This window comes from Lepisosteus platostomus, chromosome 2, assembly GCF_059453375.1.
Source record: "Lepisosteus platostomus isolate fLepPlt1 chromosome 2, fLepPlt1.hap1, whole genome shotgun sequence".
In the NCBI taxonomy this organism is placed as follows: domain Eukaryota; kingdom Metazoa; phylum Chordata; class Actinopteri; order Semionotiformes; family Lepisosteidae; genus Lepisosteus; species Lepisosteus platostomus.
In genome coordinates, this window is record NC_142612.1 from 78,437,183 (window position 1) to 78,456,090 (window position 18,908).

The 18,908-nt window shown below is 49.0% G+C and overlaps 2 protein-coding genes across 3 annotated transcripts in view; both read left to right on the forward strand.

Moving 5' to 3' along the window:
* The first annotated feature begins 3,103 nt into the window (after positions 1-3,103).
* Positions 3,104-6,359, forward strand: commd2 (COMM domain containing 2). The gene is made up of 5 exons (XM_088620857.1): positions 3,104-3,310; positions 3,686-3,763; positions 3,927-4,009; positions 4,501-4,674; positions 6,052-6,359. Exons 1-5 carry the CDS (start codon positions 3,244-3,246, stop codon positions 6,247-6,249), a joined length of 600 nt encoding a protein of 199 aa, XP_088476983.1. The 5' UTR covers positions 3,104-3,243; the 3' UTR covers positions 6,250-6,359.
* A 4,135-nt stretch (positions 6,360-10,494) lies between these two features.
* Positions 10,495-18,908, forward strand: part of wwtr1 (WW domain containing transcription regulator 1) — a 47,862-nt gene continuing 39,448 nt past the window's right edge. Inside the window, exon 1 of one of the 2 annotated variants that reach the window (XM_088620834.1) lies at positions 10,495-11,754. In XM_088620834.1, coding sequence (XP_088476960.1) covers positions 11,348-11,754 — 407 coding nt within the window. In that variant the 5' untranslated portion in view covers positions 10,495-11,347. The remainder of the gene's footprint in view (positions 11,755-18,908) is intronic. The other variant, XM_088620843.1, reaches the window with a different exon arrangement.

Here is an 18,908-nt window from a genome sequence, read left to right on the forward strand (position 1 = left end):
GAACGACAGCCGTGTGTGCACTGCGGTTCGCTCAGAGAGGGGAGGGGGAAAGGTCCTCTCACCGCTCCGGCATCACTGTCTCGTCAGCAAAGGCAGGAACAAACTGAGTTTGAAAATATTAAAGATGTGCAGTTTTATTTCACGTTGGTTGCTGTTTGAAACCAGTAGACCTCAGGGCAAGTATAAACATTTTTGTCTTTTTTTCCCTCATCCCCAGCAAAGCTTTGAGAGCAGCTGTGTACCCACTGAAACCATTCTGTGCCTATGTGTACTGTATCTTACTGTTTTTGAAGCACTTACAGCAAGGTCTTTATCAAGATGTCTGCTAGAGATACATACATATAGTTCAGGTGGGGAGCTGCGTCAGCATGCGTAGGCTGCAAAGGAACAAGTAATAGGTCTATTCCATGCTGAAAAGAGAAGAAAGAAAACACAACATTTCGTCAATGGAGCGTCACACCTAAAGAAGGCTCCACAGCCCAAACTCTTGTGTTTTCTTTCTTCTCTTTTCAGCAAGGAATAAACCCATTACTTGTTCCTGAATAATTATTAATTACAATCACCTGCCATACTAGAACATCAACACTTAAAGTTTGGAAACAGAATACACTATTGGAAACAAAGAGTTAAAATACAATATGATATTATGTATTAGGAGCAGTAGCTCCTAAACTTAACACTTCGCATTGCAAAATGCATCATACAAATGTGTCTGATAAGGTCAGTAAGGCAGCCTTCCTGGGGAAGGGACATATACATACATATATATAGTGTATTAGGTTTGTGATATAATGACTATTTGAGTGTGGCATTGGTGGCGGTAAGGGTCACTGGGGTGAAACGTGGATTGCGTGAGTCTCACCGCAGATCTTATCCCCATTCAACACTGGAACACCTGTCTGTCACCCGACCAAGCAGGGTAGAAACAATCTTCTTTCTTCTAGCACACATCTATAACATTTAAATCGAGTCTTTTTAAGTCGAAACTTCTCAGCTCCTTGTTTCAGTCTGGCTGGACAAACTGCAGGACTGTTCCAGTCTCGATGGGGTGCGCCCTTCTCCTGTTAAGGCAACGCCCAACAGGGCTTCATCGTTTTATTAGTATTATTTTATCTTCAGGAGAAAAATAAGGCAAAAGCATTCCGCTGCCTGGAGCATAAGGATCAAATCCGATGTCAGGCCTAGAGAAGAGCGTCATGCCAAAGGCAGGAATCTGGGATTTTGCAGAAGTCCAGCTTACATTTCCTCTGCTGTTTCTGGAGCCCTTGTGATTGAACCTCTGGTCCAGGAGGAAGACAAGCCCATCCTGCGAGTGTTCAGCACCGTCACCAAGGAAACCTTCCTCATCATGGGAAACGTCTTTCTCCTGACTATGACCGTGTCCAGCCTGAAGACCTTGATCTCGCAGCAATCTGGCTTCCCAGTCAGCGTGTTCAGGCTCAGCACTCAGTCCAGGCTGGAAATGTTCAACTTCAACTGCCTGGATGACTATGGGATAGATGTAGGTATGACCACCTCTTAGTCTGCAGTTTCCTGATGCTGGAAAGAGAGGTGTGTCATAGATTTTAAATCCAACTGGGCTCGTAAAGACTTCAATCAGCTCATTATTAGCTCAGATTGACAAATTCCCCAAGGAATGATCAAATTATTGTGTCAAATCCTGTTCCGAAGTCAGATTTCTCCCTCAAAGCAGAGGTGGTGGGCCATATTTTGGATACAAGAATATTTCTTTTGTTCTTTTATCTCCCTGGTCCAGAATGCTGGTCCTTTTAATTCCTCAGCATTGCGGAAGTTAAATCTCTTTTGCAATATCAAGGCTCTCCCCACGGCGCCGGACTGCTGCTGTATCTGCATGATAATCTAACCCAGGTCTCTCACTACAGGGTGAAGGAATGCCTTGGTATGCAAGGCTATCACAGCTGGGCAAAAACACAGGCTAACTATGTCTAGTATGCAGGCTTTCCAAGTACCTGCTGAAAGACTGTTTCTCATCATAAAGGCCTGCGAGGAATGGACAGGGTCTGTCTGGTGCTGTGAACGTTCTCACGGGTCCTTATGCCAATATTCTGTTGGTTAAGAGAGGTGTATTAAATGACAGGCTTAATTTTCTTTGGACAATTAAGAACATGCTGAACATCAAAAAATACATATCATCTTGCAACAAATATATACAGAATTTTATCTCTGTTGGCATTGTGTCACTGTTTTTCACAGCAGGTATACTGACATGTTGATGAAGAGACAAAATGGTGGGTTCATCTGAAAAGCCTTTATCACCAAAGGGGGTCAAATGGAAAAGGTACAGCCCAGCAGTGCGTCTGGACACACCTGACGCCATGCCAGCTGCCCCTCTGTGACTCTTGTGAGCTTCTGTCCTGTTCCTCTTGCACTACCTGGGCAAGCACACACCTGTTCACTGGCCTGCGAGATGCCACGGGTCATCCCAGCTCATCCCAAAAGTGTTCAGGGGGCGGGGGGGTCAAGCCTGGGGTTTGGGCGTCTACAAGAAGATTGCCACACCCCCCAGTCGGGAGACAGCTGTCGCTCCGCGAACAGCATGAAGACGCGTGCTGCCCTGCTGGGCTGTGGTGGACAGGATGAGCCCGCAGGGGGGGCAGGGAGTGAGCGCCCAGGACCGGACCAGGGTAGCGCTGCACAGACGGGTGGGCATCAGTCGCAAGCGCGCGCCGTGCTGGTGAGTAATCTCTGTCAAACTGACCAGTCAAAGGGGAAGTTCAAGGGAGGCATCGCAGCCGTGAATGATTAAATTGAAGTCACTTAATCAATATCCAACATAAGTATCCTTTTAAAAACACACACACATGCACAGATGTTCATTTTGATGGTACAGATTACACGGTATAGCGTATTTCCTTGAGCATGAGTGTGTTGGATTTTTGGGGGCTACTTTTAAAACAGAAGGCTCATGGAAAGGATGCTGAAGGTTTTGCAATGTATTGTTATGTCTGTGGTTGGGGCGCGGGGGGGGGGCTGGAAGTCTCTTCTTTGTTGTTGCACTCCAATTCCACGGGGAGGCGCGCCTGAGACGGGAAATCGATGCCTGCTCGTCCGCTCGGAACTAAAGTGCCGAGTTACTTGTTTCGGTCGGAATGTTAAATTAGCGACAAACTAGCCAGCGCAGTCATGTGATATAAAACAGTGGGCTGTGATGGCTGAATAAGATTCTTGGGGTTACTCTATGGTGATTTGTCGAAATTGGGAGTTTGCAGTTATCCAAGCAAGATGCTTTTAGTTCTGACAGATGAGCACAAAGAGCATCTGGGTTTCCTGCCGGAAGTGGATTCGGCAGGTAACTTCACTGTAATTGAATATTGGACATAATTCGGGTCTTTAACTGCGTTTAATTGTGCGGTTTATCACTAGAAATACTTCTTAAAATATTTTTGATATGGTGCGTCTTGTGTAAAAACGTATGACAGCTTTATAAAACGTTGAGATGTAACTGCTTACTGAAGTAGTGTTGCATGTTTCTCAGTTGCACTGCTTGCGGATTTACGGTCTGTGTTAAATATTAAATATTGTACCTTAGAGCAGCGTGAACAAACAAAAACGACAGGTTGAAATATGATCTTGAATCATGCAATTCCTATGTTTAGTATCTGTAATTGTCTCCAATGAACAATTGGATCATCTGCAGAATTTGCCCAATTGTTATTGTTTTCAGTTGTTGGAGAATTTGGACGGATAGCTGTGGAGTTTTTAAAGAAAGGATCGAACCCTAAGATCTATGAAGGAGCAGCGAGTAAGTAGTCATTATTGTATAACATATTTTATAAAGCTCTATTAAAAACAGTGTTAACTCGCCTCAAATACTTCTAGCAATGTGCAGTGAATTTTGCAGTAATTATCAACATGGTTGCTTTGAGCTGAGCTTCACGAATGCTTGTGGTGGGTTTTGCCTGCAGGAAAGTTAAGTGTTCCTGTGAACACTGTCCAGCATGGGGTGGAGGGTCTGATGTACCTCCTCACGGAGAGCTCCAAGCTCATGGTAGGTGAATCTGTCTTGTACCACACGTTCATGATAGAGAATTACAAAATAGAGATCATGCAGAGGTCTCAGTCCTGCTGCGCGTTTGTGACTTTATTTCCCAAATGTGGCATCAGGAAGTGGATGAAGCCCCAATAAAACGTACATGACAATCTAGGAAATGCTTCTGGAAAAAGAAGCAGATTTGGATGCTGAAGAGTAAAAAGTAGCCTGTGACATTTCTGAAACTGTAGTGCACCCACATGCTTTTATGGGGCATTATTTTATTTATCAAACCACGGAGCCCAATGAAATTGACTGAAAATAAAGCCAGTTAAATAAAATCAAGTCTTTAGTTCTGTACTACAGCATTATCAGACATAATCCTTCTGTACCAGGGGAGGTTCTCTGCTTTAAAACAAGTGTGGTGTGTTTTATTTAGAAAAAAAAACTACCATCACCTTCACAGTGCTGGAAGAACCTCTCCCGACCTCAGAATGGTTTTGTTGCAGATCTCCGAGGTGGATTTCCAGGACTCGGTGTTGGTGCTGGGCTTCCCAGAGGAGCTGAACAAGCTCCTGCTCCAGCTGTACCTGGACAACAGGAAGGAGATCAGGAATATCCTGTGTGAGCTGGCGCCAGCTGTCCCTCATTACCACAACCTGGAGTGGAGGCTGGACGTTCAGGTTCGCCGGCTTTCTCGTTCTCTCCATAATTCCCCTTGCTTGTTTTTTTTCTTTGTGATGTATTATATGTGGTCGCACCTCGACCTCCAGGTTGGGCAGACTCAGTTTGTAAATCAGTGCAGTTTATTTGTCATGTGCACGAGTGCGGTAAAATGCTTATTTGTGTGTATGCTCCAATACAAAGACTTCTAGGAAACACCGGACACAGAACAACAACAACAACAGCAGCAGCAACAACAACTAAGTTAAATGACATACAACTGAAATAAAAGTCAGCACAAGCACTGTGCAAAAAAAAACCATCAGCAACAAACATTATAATTGCCTTGGCTGCTGATCCCTCCAAGTTGTGCATTACCGCCTTAGAGGTCTCATACTGGTCGTTTCAGTCCCGCCGCTGGCTCTTGGTGTGAAATGGGATCACAGCCCAGAGCAGAGCTCTGGAAACCCTTGAGGTTGGTGGAGGCTGTGGCCTCAGTGGAGAACCATAGCGAACACACAGCTGAACCGTTGAAGGGGATGGGTAAAAGAGAGCGCTATATTCTGGGGCCTCCTGAGGGGCTGTCCAAGTAAAGGTGCCTACCTGGGCACAGCCCAAGCTCTCGCACCGCGGGTTCGAGTCTGGGTTCGTGTCACTAGCCCACTGGGACCGGGACCCCCCAGGTGATGCTGCCTGGTTATCCGAGCACCTCCGAGGATGGGGTGGGGTGAGCTGCCCCCCCGCGCGGACGCCAGGGCACGTGCAGGCCTGCGGTGCGGTCGGTGGGGGACGCGGCTCTCCTCCAGCCTGCGCGGGCCCAGCGGGCCGGGGCGGTGCTGAACGTGACGCGTTCACACACCAGCGGCTGGAAGGCGAGGCGCAGGAGGAGCAGCGGGGGGGCGTGAAAAAGACCATCAGCTGCACTGCTGGTGGAGATAAAGCAGCAACCACACAAAAATCCACTCCGGTCTGCTCTGTGAAGCTGGAATACCAGGTTAACGGGCTCTGGGATTAGAGAGCATTGTCGCCTGTAAACTCTGTGACAGTGACAGTGAGGCAGAATTAATGAGCGGCTGTGAACTGAAGGCCTAATTACCTAATGAAAGGAACAAGTAATAGGTTTATTCCCTGCTGAAAAGAGAAGAGAGAAAACGCAACGTTTCGGCTGGGGAGCCTTCTTCAGCTGTGGTTACGTAATTTGTTTATTTTTAAAGTGGGGAAACAGAATTGCCTGAATGTGGAATTTGCCTTTGTTGACCTGAGCTAGGCAAGAAGGGGCAGAGATCTGTGACACCCTGTGAAATGGACAGATGGGGGGGGTTGCTCCTGTGTGGTCCCTGCCCCAGGTCTGCGTGCGTCTCATTGTGCCCCTCCTCCTCCTCCTCCCCCCTCTGCAGCTGGCCAGCAGAGCTCTCAGGCAGCAGGTGAAGCCGGCGGTGACCCTCCAGCTGCACCTGCAGCACGGCGGGGAGCGGAGGGGCAGGGTGCTGCAGACCGACCCCCCCACCCTGCTGCACCTGATCCGGGAGCTGGAGCAGGCCCTGGCGGAGATGAAGACCAGCCACTGCCGCCGGATCGCGCGCAACATCAAATAGGGCCCCGCCGCCGTTTCCCTCTTCCTGTCTTTGTTTTTTTTGGCACTTTTATTGCATTACATTTGATAAAATGGGGAAATATAAGCCTTAAGAGTTTATTTTAAATAAAACCCCGCGTGCCAGCCTTCAGCTCGGCTGACTACAGGGGGAGCACCACGATGACCTAAAGATGACGTTGGGTCCTGTAAAATAACGAGCAGATTACTGTCCTGGCTGGTCCCGGCTCATCTTTAATACAGGCGCTGCGCATCTCGCACATTCCTCTATCGGGCAAGCTGGAAATGAGCAGCCGAGAAGTCCTTGATAATTCGGGCCTTCCACACGGCAGTTCCAAAGTGGGACCAAGCTTGGGATAACTTGAGGAAAGCGTATGGAGAAGTACACTGTCAGTATTCTGTTTGCTGCAGTGATGATAAACAAGCCTTCTGTGCAGCAGGTGTTAAAGATTGAGAATGTCGCTCAGCCAGTGAGATTGCTGTTGCCGATTTCTATAGACACTAAATTTAGCCTAATTGCATCCATAACTCGAGGATTCGCTGTATCAGGTCATAGACTAAACCTATAACGCAGGGGATTTTAAATGATTACTTTTATAGTTGAAGCAAGATCTCTTCTTCGGTGGATATAAATTATAATTTTGCATCATGAAGTGTTTTATTTTGAGTAGTGTGTTTCAGATAGCTCTTAAAACCCATCGTTTTTATTATTGTATCCGATTTTAAAACCTATAAAGGATAATATTTAGTGTGTGAAGTGACCAGCAGAGGGCGTAGTTTGTACATGTTCACTAGCATCGAAGACACACGATGGATTCAGTTACCCCGTATCAGCCGCACTTGAGGTGGAAAGTGTTGTGGACCGTATCATGCAAGCCTTATTGCACAGGGTCAGCAGATAGAGGGCACCTGTAGCAGGTGCCATTGTTTTTTGGGATGTATAAGGAAAATGACAAAATATGTCAGCCTGTGCTGTCGTCATCAGCGCTTTAAGAAGCGGAGTAAATGTGTTTGTTTTTTTATGTCATGTTGGGATGTTCATGATGTAATTAAGATGCCTCCTCTCTGAACTGGGCAAAATGCTTCATTACTCGGCATCAGTCTTTTTTTTTTGTAATTGGGGGGGAAATGCATTATAAATATTTAAAGCACGGCATGGCTTCGGGCCCTGAGCTGTGAAGGCAAAGAAACCAGGGCGTGAGTGCATGTGGAGCAGTGTGTACGGCTGGGATTCAGAGGCCTGGTCTGCGGGGAGCTGTGGAAAACAAGGAGAAGACCGGCCTGCCCTCGCAGCGGGCTCTGGGGCCGCTCCACGGTTCTGTGCGAGAGTGGAAGTCTTTCCATTCCACAGGTGGTTCCTGCGCTGCACAGGAACCTGACGATCATTAAAGTCTTGGCACGGCTCCCTGCGTGCGTCAGCGGGGCTCTGGAACCACCTGGCCTGCCCTGGGAGCTGCTGCGGATCCAGAAGTTGGGAAATCCAGGAAAGAAGGGATCCGGGCGGGTCTTGTTTGCTTTTTGGCAGCAGTTCAGAAGGCCTGAGCGAGACCCTGGGAGAAATTGCACGTGCTGCTCGGGCCCGTCTGAGTCCGTCGACATCGTGATAATGTAATGGTGATAATGTTGCTTTATTAGCCCTATACAATTTCTTGCATTAGGAATTCGTCTTTTCGCATTCCCCAGCTTGCTCTCCATGAGACTCAGACACACAGACAGAGAGAAAAGCTGGGGGTCAGAGCGCAGGGTCAGCCATTTATACAGCGCCCCTGGAGCAGTTGGGGTGAAGGGCCTTGCTCAGGGGCCCAACAGAGTAGGATTCCTCTGCCGGCCGTGGGATACGAACCGGCAACCTCCCAGCCACAGGCACAGATCCTGAGCCACAGTGCCACCACTCCACCTATCGTTTAATGGGCCGGGAGCCACTCGCACGATTTCCTGAATATTGCCAGTGAGTCAGTATCCATGAATAAGCTAAAAAAAACAGGTTAAGGAAGAGACCTTGAGCACAGAGAGGCACAACTGCTACAATTTGGTGGTAAGACTGTAGCTCCCATTCGGAAGGAAAGAGAGAATTTCCCAGGTGGAAAGGAAACCAGATCTTCTGCTCCGGCGCAGTTGTCGCTGCTAGTCTTCAAGAACAGCGCACAGACTTGGAGTCTTTCTGGAGCTCCTTCTCGCAGGGGGTTTGGGGTGACAGGTGCTCTTTTTGAAGGGGTTAAATGAACGTGTTCAGCTGAGGTCCTTCCGGAGGCATCTGTGCTTTAACACAGGTGGTCTCCAGCAAGCAGGTGCAGCTCTGTGTGGGTGCGTGTAGTTGGCTGGTGTCTGCTGTGGGGAAGAGGGGGTTAAGTGAGATGAAACACAATTTAACTGTGGAAGAAGATGAAAGGAAGGAATGAAACTGATTCCACTGAGGAGCCCGACTGACCAACGGGCACCAGTACCAACCAGTGAAGGAGAGAACACACCTGCTGTCTGTTTCTGCCTCCCTCTCTCTTCAGTTCAGGGGCTACATTTGGCGTGGATTTGTATTCCAGTATGCATAAATGCTGACTGTGAAGGGGTGGCTCATATCGTTACCTTCTTAGATTAAATCTCATCGGTTATTTTCTGTGCTGTTTCACTATGCGTTCGGAATTCCAGCTCTTCTGACATCTACCAGAGTGTCAGACCATTATAAATAATTGAATACAATGTATACATACATTTTAGTTCTATAAAGACAAACTTTTTTTTTCCAGTTGTTGAAATTTGACGAAAGCCCGTAGCTTTCAAGCGCATTGCGATCGAGTTTAGTTTAAGGTCAGCGGTAATGGACGGCGTGTTTCAGGAAGTCGCTGATCCTGTAATTTCGGCTTCTCTCCTTTTCTGGGTCCTTAATTGCCGGTCGAGATTCGCGCACGGAACGGGATTGCACTCCGCGCGAGACTGGAGACAGCCTAGCGCGTGAAAAGCGGCGCCCGAGGGAGTCGTTTCGCCCTTTTAACGCTTCAACCCGTTGAAATGTTCGAAATCATTCATGTCGTGGAAAATGAGCAGCGTTAGGCGTGCCTCCCTAGGGTTGAACTTGATTCTGATGTTATTTCCAATTCGTGACTCCATAAACCTGCCGAACTTTCTGTTAACACGTTCACCAACACAACCAGGCATCCCATAACTGCACGTTTGCACAGTGTGAAATCGTGTTAACTCGACCCCTACAAAAGAAAACAGAAATATGAATAAAGACTGAAGATTTTGAGAGCCAGAGAGCACTACTGAAGTGTGCAGGCGTCGGTGTGACGAGGCGTGATTTGCCTTCCGAGCCCAGCTGTGGTGCTCAGCACACAATCACTCCTTCCCCTTCGTCTTCAGCAGGTTCATCTACAGTCAGAACACCCGTGGAAGTGCATTCGTGTGGTCTGAAGGGCAGCACTTTGATTCAGCGGGGCCCTGACTCGTGCTGTGTCACTCCCAGTATAACCTTTAACCAGCTCAAGCTTGGAACGGCAGCTGACCACCCAGAGACTGACCAGCGCTGTCTGGACCGTCACTGGAGTTTCGTCTTCAACGGCGTTTCCACGTGTGTACTGTTAGACCACAGAGCCCCTCGACGTCATACAGAATAACACTCTTCATTCTTGACGCGCTGTTATACAGAGATCAGCTACAGCGCGTCAAAACAACCACACACACACACAAAATAAACAATGCCAAGTTGCACTAAAATTATATTACTGTTTCCCAAAAAGACGAGACATTAAGGACAAACTATCAAGACGTTCCATGAGTTCAATGTCAGTTTTCATTGCGTTACCAAACTTCAGCTTTGTACTTATTGATCCGAGTTCCCCTCCTGCTAGCGGTGTTATTTGAAAAAGCCTCGACAGCCCACTTTTCCTTTTGAAAAATACTCATTTGGCCTTTCAAAATAATAATAAATCCACGACCTGCTTTGCGCGTCATTAAATAACGTCTACGGCATCTGGGCATTACTCGTGGTCTAGTGGATGGCTTTGTCCACACGTGTTATCTAACGACCGGGGAAAGTAACTATCCATGAGGCGGTTCTAAGACAATACAGATAAAAACAAAAACAAAACTAAAACTATTCCACTCAATGGATACCGTCGCATTCTGTCGTCACAGGCATTTTCAAGCTGCAGTTTACAGCCCCATCAACACCCCGGTCTTGAAACACGCAGTCGCTATTGTGAGACAAGCTTGCGGAGTCTTAACAAACGTGGGCGCGGTTTCCAACTCCTCTGCCTATATATGGTCAGATTAGGAGGCGATTCCGAAACGCACAGGGGAGAGAAAATGAAGGTAAAATCCGAAAACACTTCATCCAAGAGGAGAAAATGATTTTAGGATCCAAAGAAGTTCACGTTCTGAAGCATTTCTTTAGCGCGACTCATCTAATGTGTTTTCTTTTTTTGCGTGCACGCTCACACGCAATCCTCAACCGTGTTGTCCTGTGCGCCCGGAGTTGACAGCTGTGATTTATCGAGAGAGCCTTAAAAAAAAGTCGTGTTCCCAACTTAAACTGTGGTTTCAGTTTTCCTATTCGCCCCCCCCCCCCAACCTGCTTGGTGTAGGTGGAGGGGAGAGGCTAAAGCACGGTCACAGCTGCGTGTTTTTTTTTTTGAGCAAGTTTCGCTCCTGTCATGAAACGCGCACTGAACTTTTTTTTTCGAAGCCAGCTGAGCCTCCGCGCTTGTGAATAATTCATGAGCTAACGCGACCACGGGCAGCGCAGGAAAGTGGAGTTTACAAACTTTGGTGTCACTGCAACTAGAATGTACTCATCCGTGTGAAAGTGGCGGGGGGGGGGGGGGGTGAGGCTGAACTTTTTTTACTTTAAAAAAATAACTTTTTCCCAAGACGGGGGAAGAGAAGTCGATGCGTTTCAGAAACGCATTTACGTCAATAACATAGGTATTACTTGCTCGCATAAATGATCTGAAGAAAAGACTAGATGGACTGTGTGTACAGTTAAAAAAAAAACTTTGAGCAAAACACCGCTCAACTACAAAGCCTGTGAAGGCTGGGGAATCGCTTCAGTCGGGTTTGCGGGATTGGAAATCTTTTCTTCTCGTATTAACCTCCTGCCCTCGAAGAAAATGAGCAACAATCCTCTACAACCCTTGCCGGGACAGCAAGTGATCCACGTCGCGCAGGACCTGGACACGGATCTCGAAGCGCTGTTCAACTCGGTCATGAACCCGAAGCCCAGCTCCTGGCGGAAGAAGGTCCTGCCCGAGTCTTTCTTCAAGGAGCCGGACTCGGGGTCGCATTCCCGGCAGTCCAGTACCGACTCCGGGAGCCAGGCGCCCCGGCTGACAGTACAGCACGCCCGGTCCTACTCCTCCCCGGCCTCGTTCCGCCTGGAGACCGGCGCCAGCGCGACCCCCAGCCCGGAGCACCACGCTCATCTGCGGCAGCAGTCTTTCGATGTCGCCGATGAATTACCACTGCCCCCGGGCTGGGAGATGGCGTTCACCTCCAATGGTCAGAGGTACTTTTTAAAGTAAGTGATCGTGGAGGAGGGGGGAGGTTATATATATATTTAAAATTAAACTTAAATAAGTTTAAAAAACACTTTTGAAAGGCTCTGCATGTTGACAATGTGTTGGCTGTTCTCGACGGAGGCGAAATTGTGACCGGCTTTGAGATCGTGTGCGGTTTGCGTGCGGTACTTTACATTATTTTTATTTTATTTCCACGGCGCAGAATCAAGTGTTTCGGACGGAACATTGTATCGGTGTCGGAGACGCACTGTCGCACCACACTGCTCGGCATATGGAGCTGTGGACCCCGGCTAAGAGCTGGTTTTGCGCAAGAAGTTGTAAATAAACAAGGCAGCGAAAGGCAGATTTCGAGTTGCTGGCTTTAACTGACAATTGCGAGTACAGTACATAATCTGTGGATGGTGTTGATAACCTACACGGAGTATTTCTGTCATGTCCAGCTGCAGAATACAAACTTTGAATGCTGGTGCTTCATTTAAAGCTGGGCCACCGAAGTCCGGCATCGATACCGGTGCAAAGTAAATGTTTTGCACGACGTTCGCGATTCGAAAACTTTTTTTTTCCACATTTGGCGTGCGCTTTCTTTTCTGCTGCACTTTGTCAGATGCTGTACTTGACTGTGCTGGCATGGCGTTGGTGTCAGTGCAAAAGAAGGAAAAAGAGAGAGACAAGTTTATAAGCAGTCGCCTGAGCTGTGATTTACGCAGCCTTAACCGAAAACATGACCTGGTGTCTATGATTACAAAAACGAGAGATCAACACAGCGATTCGCTTCAACTGCGTTATGATAAGTGTCTATAAAGAAATGTAACACCCCGATTATCGAAACCCATTCTGCGTTTTTTTTAAATTCGCTCATTTATTTGCGGCTTCGCTGAGTAGTTCTGTAAAATACAGCGCAAAACACTTTTTCTTTGCCTGGACCGGTAATCGGTGATCTAGAGTGAGTCTCGCGTAAAACTGTGCGCCAGTTGAAGCGAGTTCATGTCTTGGGCAGAGAACAGAAGTTGCAGCACAGCCCTCAGGTGATCTTTAGAGAAACCATAAGTAAGAACCGAGTTAATTTAGAGTTTACCCTACAGAACCCGACACGGCAGCCGGCGCTGTGTATCTCGGTCGAGTTGAACGAGCAGGCGTTGATCACATTTATGCGTTTTGAACTTTTTTTTGGTGTTGAGCAGTAAGGACTGAGGCACCCTGTCCTCTCTTAATACGCAGGGTCTGTGTGGGGAAACGCTTCAGATGCCCGTGTGTGTACATACGGTTTAAAGCTTACTCTGCAGTGTGAAATAAGTGATTTTTCTTCCTGTAATTTAGTCGTAGTTTGTAGTTTGGTGGGGGTGAGGGGAGCGCTTTTCCAGTCTCAGGGGTTTGAATCTGGCCTCACAATCATGTTTTGCCCACACGAGTTCCTCCCGCGGTGTTAAAATGAAATTCCTGCGCCGTGTGGCCCCTTCACCACTAATAGTGTCCTTCAAGGGAAAAAAAAAACTCAAGAGGGATGAATTAAAGAAACGTAAAAGCCTTTCCCAGTGAGGGCAGGCAGAGCCGGACAGGTGGCAAATACTGTACAGCACGGGGCTTTAATGACATTTGCGCGGAGATGAATTCTGGAAGTTGCTGAGATGAGAAGCACACAGAGGCGAGCAGATAACCCCGGCAAGCAGAGGGGCACCTGCATCTGTTCGGTTAGGGAGAAGGAAAGAGGTGGGTTAACGTTGCTGTGGTCTCTCTCTTTCTGTTGTTTCTGCGGGCCCGATGATAGCGCAGTTGTCAGGGGGTTGCTGGTGGGCCCGGAGTCTGTCTCGGAGGCGCTCTGTCTGGCTCAGCAGGAGTCTCCTTCTGTGGGCATTTCGGCTCCAGGCTATCTGCCGGACGGGCAGTGTGGCCCCCTGGCTTTTCGCAAGACTTTCTCCCCTACTCCTCCCTCGCTCCCGGGCGCAGAAGAGGGCCAGTCTCGCAGGGGGGTGCAGCCAGGGTCGTCCGTCACGTCTTCAGGCCACACGTTGGGCGGCCCTGTCTCAGAGACAGGGCACCACTGCCGCAGGAGACGCGGCCCGACCAACCAAGATCTCGAAGCTTGAGGGGAACTGGTATTCAGAAATCACAGGGCCTTTTTGACTTCACTCCCCTCCCACCTACAGATAAGGAAGCGTTGCCTCCGACTGAAAAGCAGAGGTTTGGATGAAATCGTTTCGTCCCAGCCTGCAGAATCCGAACATCTCCAGTCTCCATCCCGGAGTGATGGGAGTAAACAGGGTGTTTTGGTTTTCCCGGTCTTGAGGAAGTGGGCTGGGGGGCCGGCTGGTGGCGGACCCTGACCTGGCCTGTGGGGAGAGAGCAGTCTGGGGTCTGTCTCTACAGGTCCGGGGCTCATTTGCTGACTGCACACATTAAAGCTTGTCGGTTCCTGTTGAAGATGCTGGGGTTGGCAGCACAAGAGACAAAGCAAAGCCAGAACACAACCCCACCCTTTAATTTAAGTATCCAGGAAAACAAAGTCTGGCTGTCTGCATAATTACTTTTTTTTTTTACACCAGCCAAGTGTCTCCCTGGTTGCGAGGTGTCTCGTACACTTCTGAGGGCTTGGCACGCCCTGGGTTGAGGTTAAAGATGGTGCAAGTGAGCGAGCGAAGGATAGTGATTTTAAAATCACTTTTAGGGATGGGGACACCATACTGGAAAAAGGCACAGTCCTTCAGATGAGATGTAAAACCGAGGTCCTGACTCTTTGTGGTCAATAACAATCCCAGGGAGTTTCTTGAAAAGAGTAGGGGTGTTACCCCTGTGTCCTGGCCAAATTTCCAACTAGCCTTTACCAGTTATGGCCTCCTAATAACCCCCTCTCTGAACTGGCTTCATCACTCTACTCTCCTCCCCACTGAGAGCTTGTGTGTTTGGAGTGTACTGGTGCATCATCCAGGTGGGGCTGCACACCGGTGGTGGTGGAGGGGAGTCCCCATGACCGGAAAAGCACTTTAAGTGGAGTGTCCAGAAAAACACTATATGAGAATTAGGAATGATTAACTATTATAACAGTTCAGCTAGTTAAGTGTGTGCGTGGGTGAATCTCCTGATATGCAAAATACGTGCACAGGAATATGTTCTTTCCACTGTGTCGCTCTTGGCTCTGAGTGAGCCTGTCGCTTCTCTGCAACCTGGAAGCAGTGAGCAGCTGTGACTTCCTGGAGGGCGTGCTGTGCAGGGCCTGACGCATGCGCTTGCCCTCGGGTTTGTAGCTATGAAGCCAGGGCCCTCCAGCAAAAGCAAACCCCAGCTTGCAAATTCGGATACCGCAAGGGTGTCCAACCAGACAGCGTTTCCTCCGGTGTCTCTACAGGCTTGATTAAAATCCCTTTTAGGTGGGTGTTTGAAAGCAGACCTTCACAAAGAAAAGAGAGAACCAAGTCCATTTTCTCGGAAAGACCACAGAAGCATTGTTTAGGAAACAAACAACAAACAAGGTACCAATACCAAATACAAAATCTTCAATTTCCTACCATGTAGCTACCAAGAAGTTCGGCTGAGTCACTGAGCTTGGGGAGCACAGAAACAGGCTCTTCTTGAGCTTCAGTCTGAACTGCTGACTCACCACGATGTTTCCTGAACAATAACAAGCTTGGAAACATTCTTGATGCAAAACACCAGGGCCTGCTGCGAGGACTCTGGGCTGCATCTTTCTTGAAAACAGATGGGTTTTTTTCATGTCGAAGTCTGTGGCTCTGTCTGCATATGAACACCAGAAATTGGAAGTTTACTGAAGCAGCTCCTCTACCTTTTTAGCAAAACTGTAAGTTTCAATTGAACAAGGACAGTCAGTCGTTCTTCATTGTGAGATAGATTGTTTTTTTTGCTTGTTTAGCTAGAAGTATTTTTGTCATCCTGCGTTTTGTTAGGCCTGTTTCAGTGTGATTACCGTGGCATATTTTTATCATCAAACTGAAGGGAACACGCATTCATTTGACTTGTCCAGATGAAAAGGAAAGCTTTAGTACCTTTTTGTCCTGAACAGAGAAAACTCTGAGGGGACCTGATAAAAGTATACTGAGGCATTAGAGGCCTTGACTACCCGTTGGGTTTCTTCAGAATGAACCTGGGCCAGAGGGCACAGGTGGAAACTCCATGACAACGAGAACAGGAGGCATTTCTTTGCCCATAGGGTCTGTGGGACTCGGGAACACGCTTCCCAGCTGTGCTGGTGAAGGCGACAGCCTGGTTTCTTTCAAGAAACAGCTGCATGAGATCCGGGGATGATTGAGCAGCTACAAACCAGGAGGCCAAATAGCTGCCTCTCGCTGGAGACCTGTCTAGTGTAACCAGGTGACGTGCTTTTATTTTGTTTTTCTTTCTGTTTGGTCGGTGTTCCTCGACACCGGTTACATTATCACCTCAGGACGGACGATCACATCAAGCGGACCAGTCGGTTTCAGGTTCCCCATGTACAGTACCTCTGTGTTTGTGAGTGAGGTGAGCGTGGTGTGGTGTGACAAGAGTGGACACACTGCTGCCTTTCAGATGACTGGCAGAAGACTGCGTTTGAGTAGAAACCACACACCCGGGGGGGTGTTCTGTACGTTTAAATAAATAGATTTCGACCTCTCCTGACTTAAGTCGCTAAGAGCTGCGTGACTTGTCAGTTGGCGACCTCCACGTCGTGACAGACACAGCGATCTGTGTCCTACAGTGCCTTTTGCTATCCGCAGGGGCTGATTGGTTGCCCATTGGTTGGCCTGAGTGAACTGGCGCTGCCCACAAGCCAGTTCCTCATTGGCGGACCGTGGGGCGGGCATTATTCCTGTAATGTCGTCTTGGCGTGCGCTTGGAGGGTGCAATGTGGTCAGGAAAGCCCTGCTCTCGGCGCTACCTCTGTGAGCTTTGTGCGTCGGCTGCTTGACTCCCTCAGCCGTCTGAACCCCCGGTAGCACCGCTGATGGTAAAGACAGGCAAGAATGCTACCTGAAGCTGCGCTGCCGCGGCCTTTCAGCGGGGGTTGAATAACGGCCTGTTTCATTAAGTCTTTCCACTGATAAAAAGGGGAGAGCTGGTGAAGGGGGATGTAGGATGCTTTGTTCGCGCTGGCCTTTAGGTCTGGAAATTTAGTGATTGATGCGATCGCAGGAAAAGGTCAGCTTTCAGCGTTCGGCGAGCTGGAGAGCCGGAGAGGAGCTCTTTGTGCAGGGAGCTCTGGAGGGCTTGTCGAGGCACGCAGGGGCTGGGGGGGAGAGCGCAGCAGGATGATGGAAACGAGTAATAAAACGAGATCAATGTTTCGCAGCGCTGGCCTGCAGCTGCCTCCAGATTCCTGGGGAGGGACGCCTGCAGTGCTCTCGCCAGGCACAGCCGCGGAGCTGAGGACGGCTCCCGAGCCCAGGCGCACCGGAGAGGCGCGCAGCTCGCGGGGTCTGTGGGACACGAGCGCCAAGCCTGTCATCGGGCAAAGTCGCACATCCTGTTCAGCACCCTGGGTGTAAAGGAACACGCGTGTAAAGGAATTCAAGTCTGCTCTGCGCCCCACGTTGCGTCTCTGTGCTTTTTGAAACCATCATTCTCTGTATCGTCAGGTACCCCCCTCCGTCCCTGTTGTTGTCTGCAGGCTGTAGGTATGTTGTTGACCTCTCGCGGTTACTGCTGCAGTCTGCGAGTTGCCTGGCTGTTCTTTGTACACACCTGATTTCGCGCAGAATTTACTGCCCTGGTGAAAAGGAAAATCGGAAACAAAAGGTCGCTGTTTGTGCTGTGCTGAAAGCAGGCACACAGCTGCCCTGGTGCCAGGAACCACGATCAATACACCTCTCCAGGGTCTTTGTCTACCTTGTTTGCACTCGGCTTACATTTTAATCGCAATCACAGCCGCAGGTTGTTTACAGCGGAGATCATGTCAAACAATGGGATTCTCACTCGGAGGGAAGGAGTGAGAGATATTTCCTGGCGTTCTAGCAGGGATTGTTTCAGCTGTGGGCATGTGTGCTGTGTGAGCACAGCGGGTGGGGGCATTCAAGACATTTAAGTATCTTATATCTTTTGAAATGTGACGTTACAGTGATAATTGATGAGGTTATCTTTACTTTTAGCTTCAAGCCTTTTAGGTTTCTTGGGCCTGCAGGAAATAAGAGTTCTGAAGCTCTTGGCCTTTTCCCTGCCCTGCCTGATAAGTTGAAAGTAGTGCAGTTTACAGCTGTCCAATTCTAGCTGCTGGGCTGCCGGTTTTCATTCTTACAGCCAGTCAGTCAGATCATTATTGGCTTAATTGGACCAATTCAGCAGCTCCTCCCAGGTCTTCAGATGCTGCTTTAAAAGAGCCCCGAGAAGCCCGCAGACGCAGCGCCCCCCTGCAGGGCTGGACCTGGACAGCCCAGCTGCAGCTTCATGACTGACGGTTTCTTGCCATGACATCTGCCGAGCTCGAGAGGTGGCTCCAAAGAGCGGAGCGTCACAGGCTGTTGAGAGGATAGTGCCGCTAGTCTAGAGGAGTGTTTCTCATCTGGTGTTCACGGACGCGCCGCCGAGTTTCAGGAAAGGTCGCGTACGGTAAAGCAGCTCTGTGGTCAAGGCAAACTCGGATTAGCACAGCACATTATTACAGTATTATTGATCATGTGTGCAGGCTGGGGCTGAGTGGGTGACTGGGCGGGCAGGTTGCACTGTGAGAATTTTCTGTTTGTCGGAGTGTGTCTCGGGATGGAGAAGGTTGAGAAATGGCGCTCTAGTGTCCTGGCGGCCTGAACTAGCCGTTGAGAGAGTCCGCGGACGTTCCTTTCGCTGTAGTGTACTCTGGAACCTTCGGGGTGTCTCCCAGACGTCTCCCTGGGGACACCCCCGCTGCCTCGGCCTGCTACAGCCCTCATTCGACAGCAGATTGAGCGGGTGTGCTGGCTACACCTCCAGAAGAGCCGCTATCTGATCCCCCAGAAATGTCTCCCCTTCAGGCATGCTTGAGCCAGAACCCAGCCGTCTGGACCCCTCCGCTCAGAACTCGCAACTTTCCAGGGTCTGTCACCTCTTCAGGGGCAAGTTAATCCCAGCGTTCTCTTGGAGAAGTATTGCTTTGGCCTCTTATTGCACAATAAGAATTCCCCCGGTGTGTTTTAACGTTAGCGTTTATTTATGTTTTTTTTTTAAAAAGACACACATTGTTTTGACGCACATGCACGTA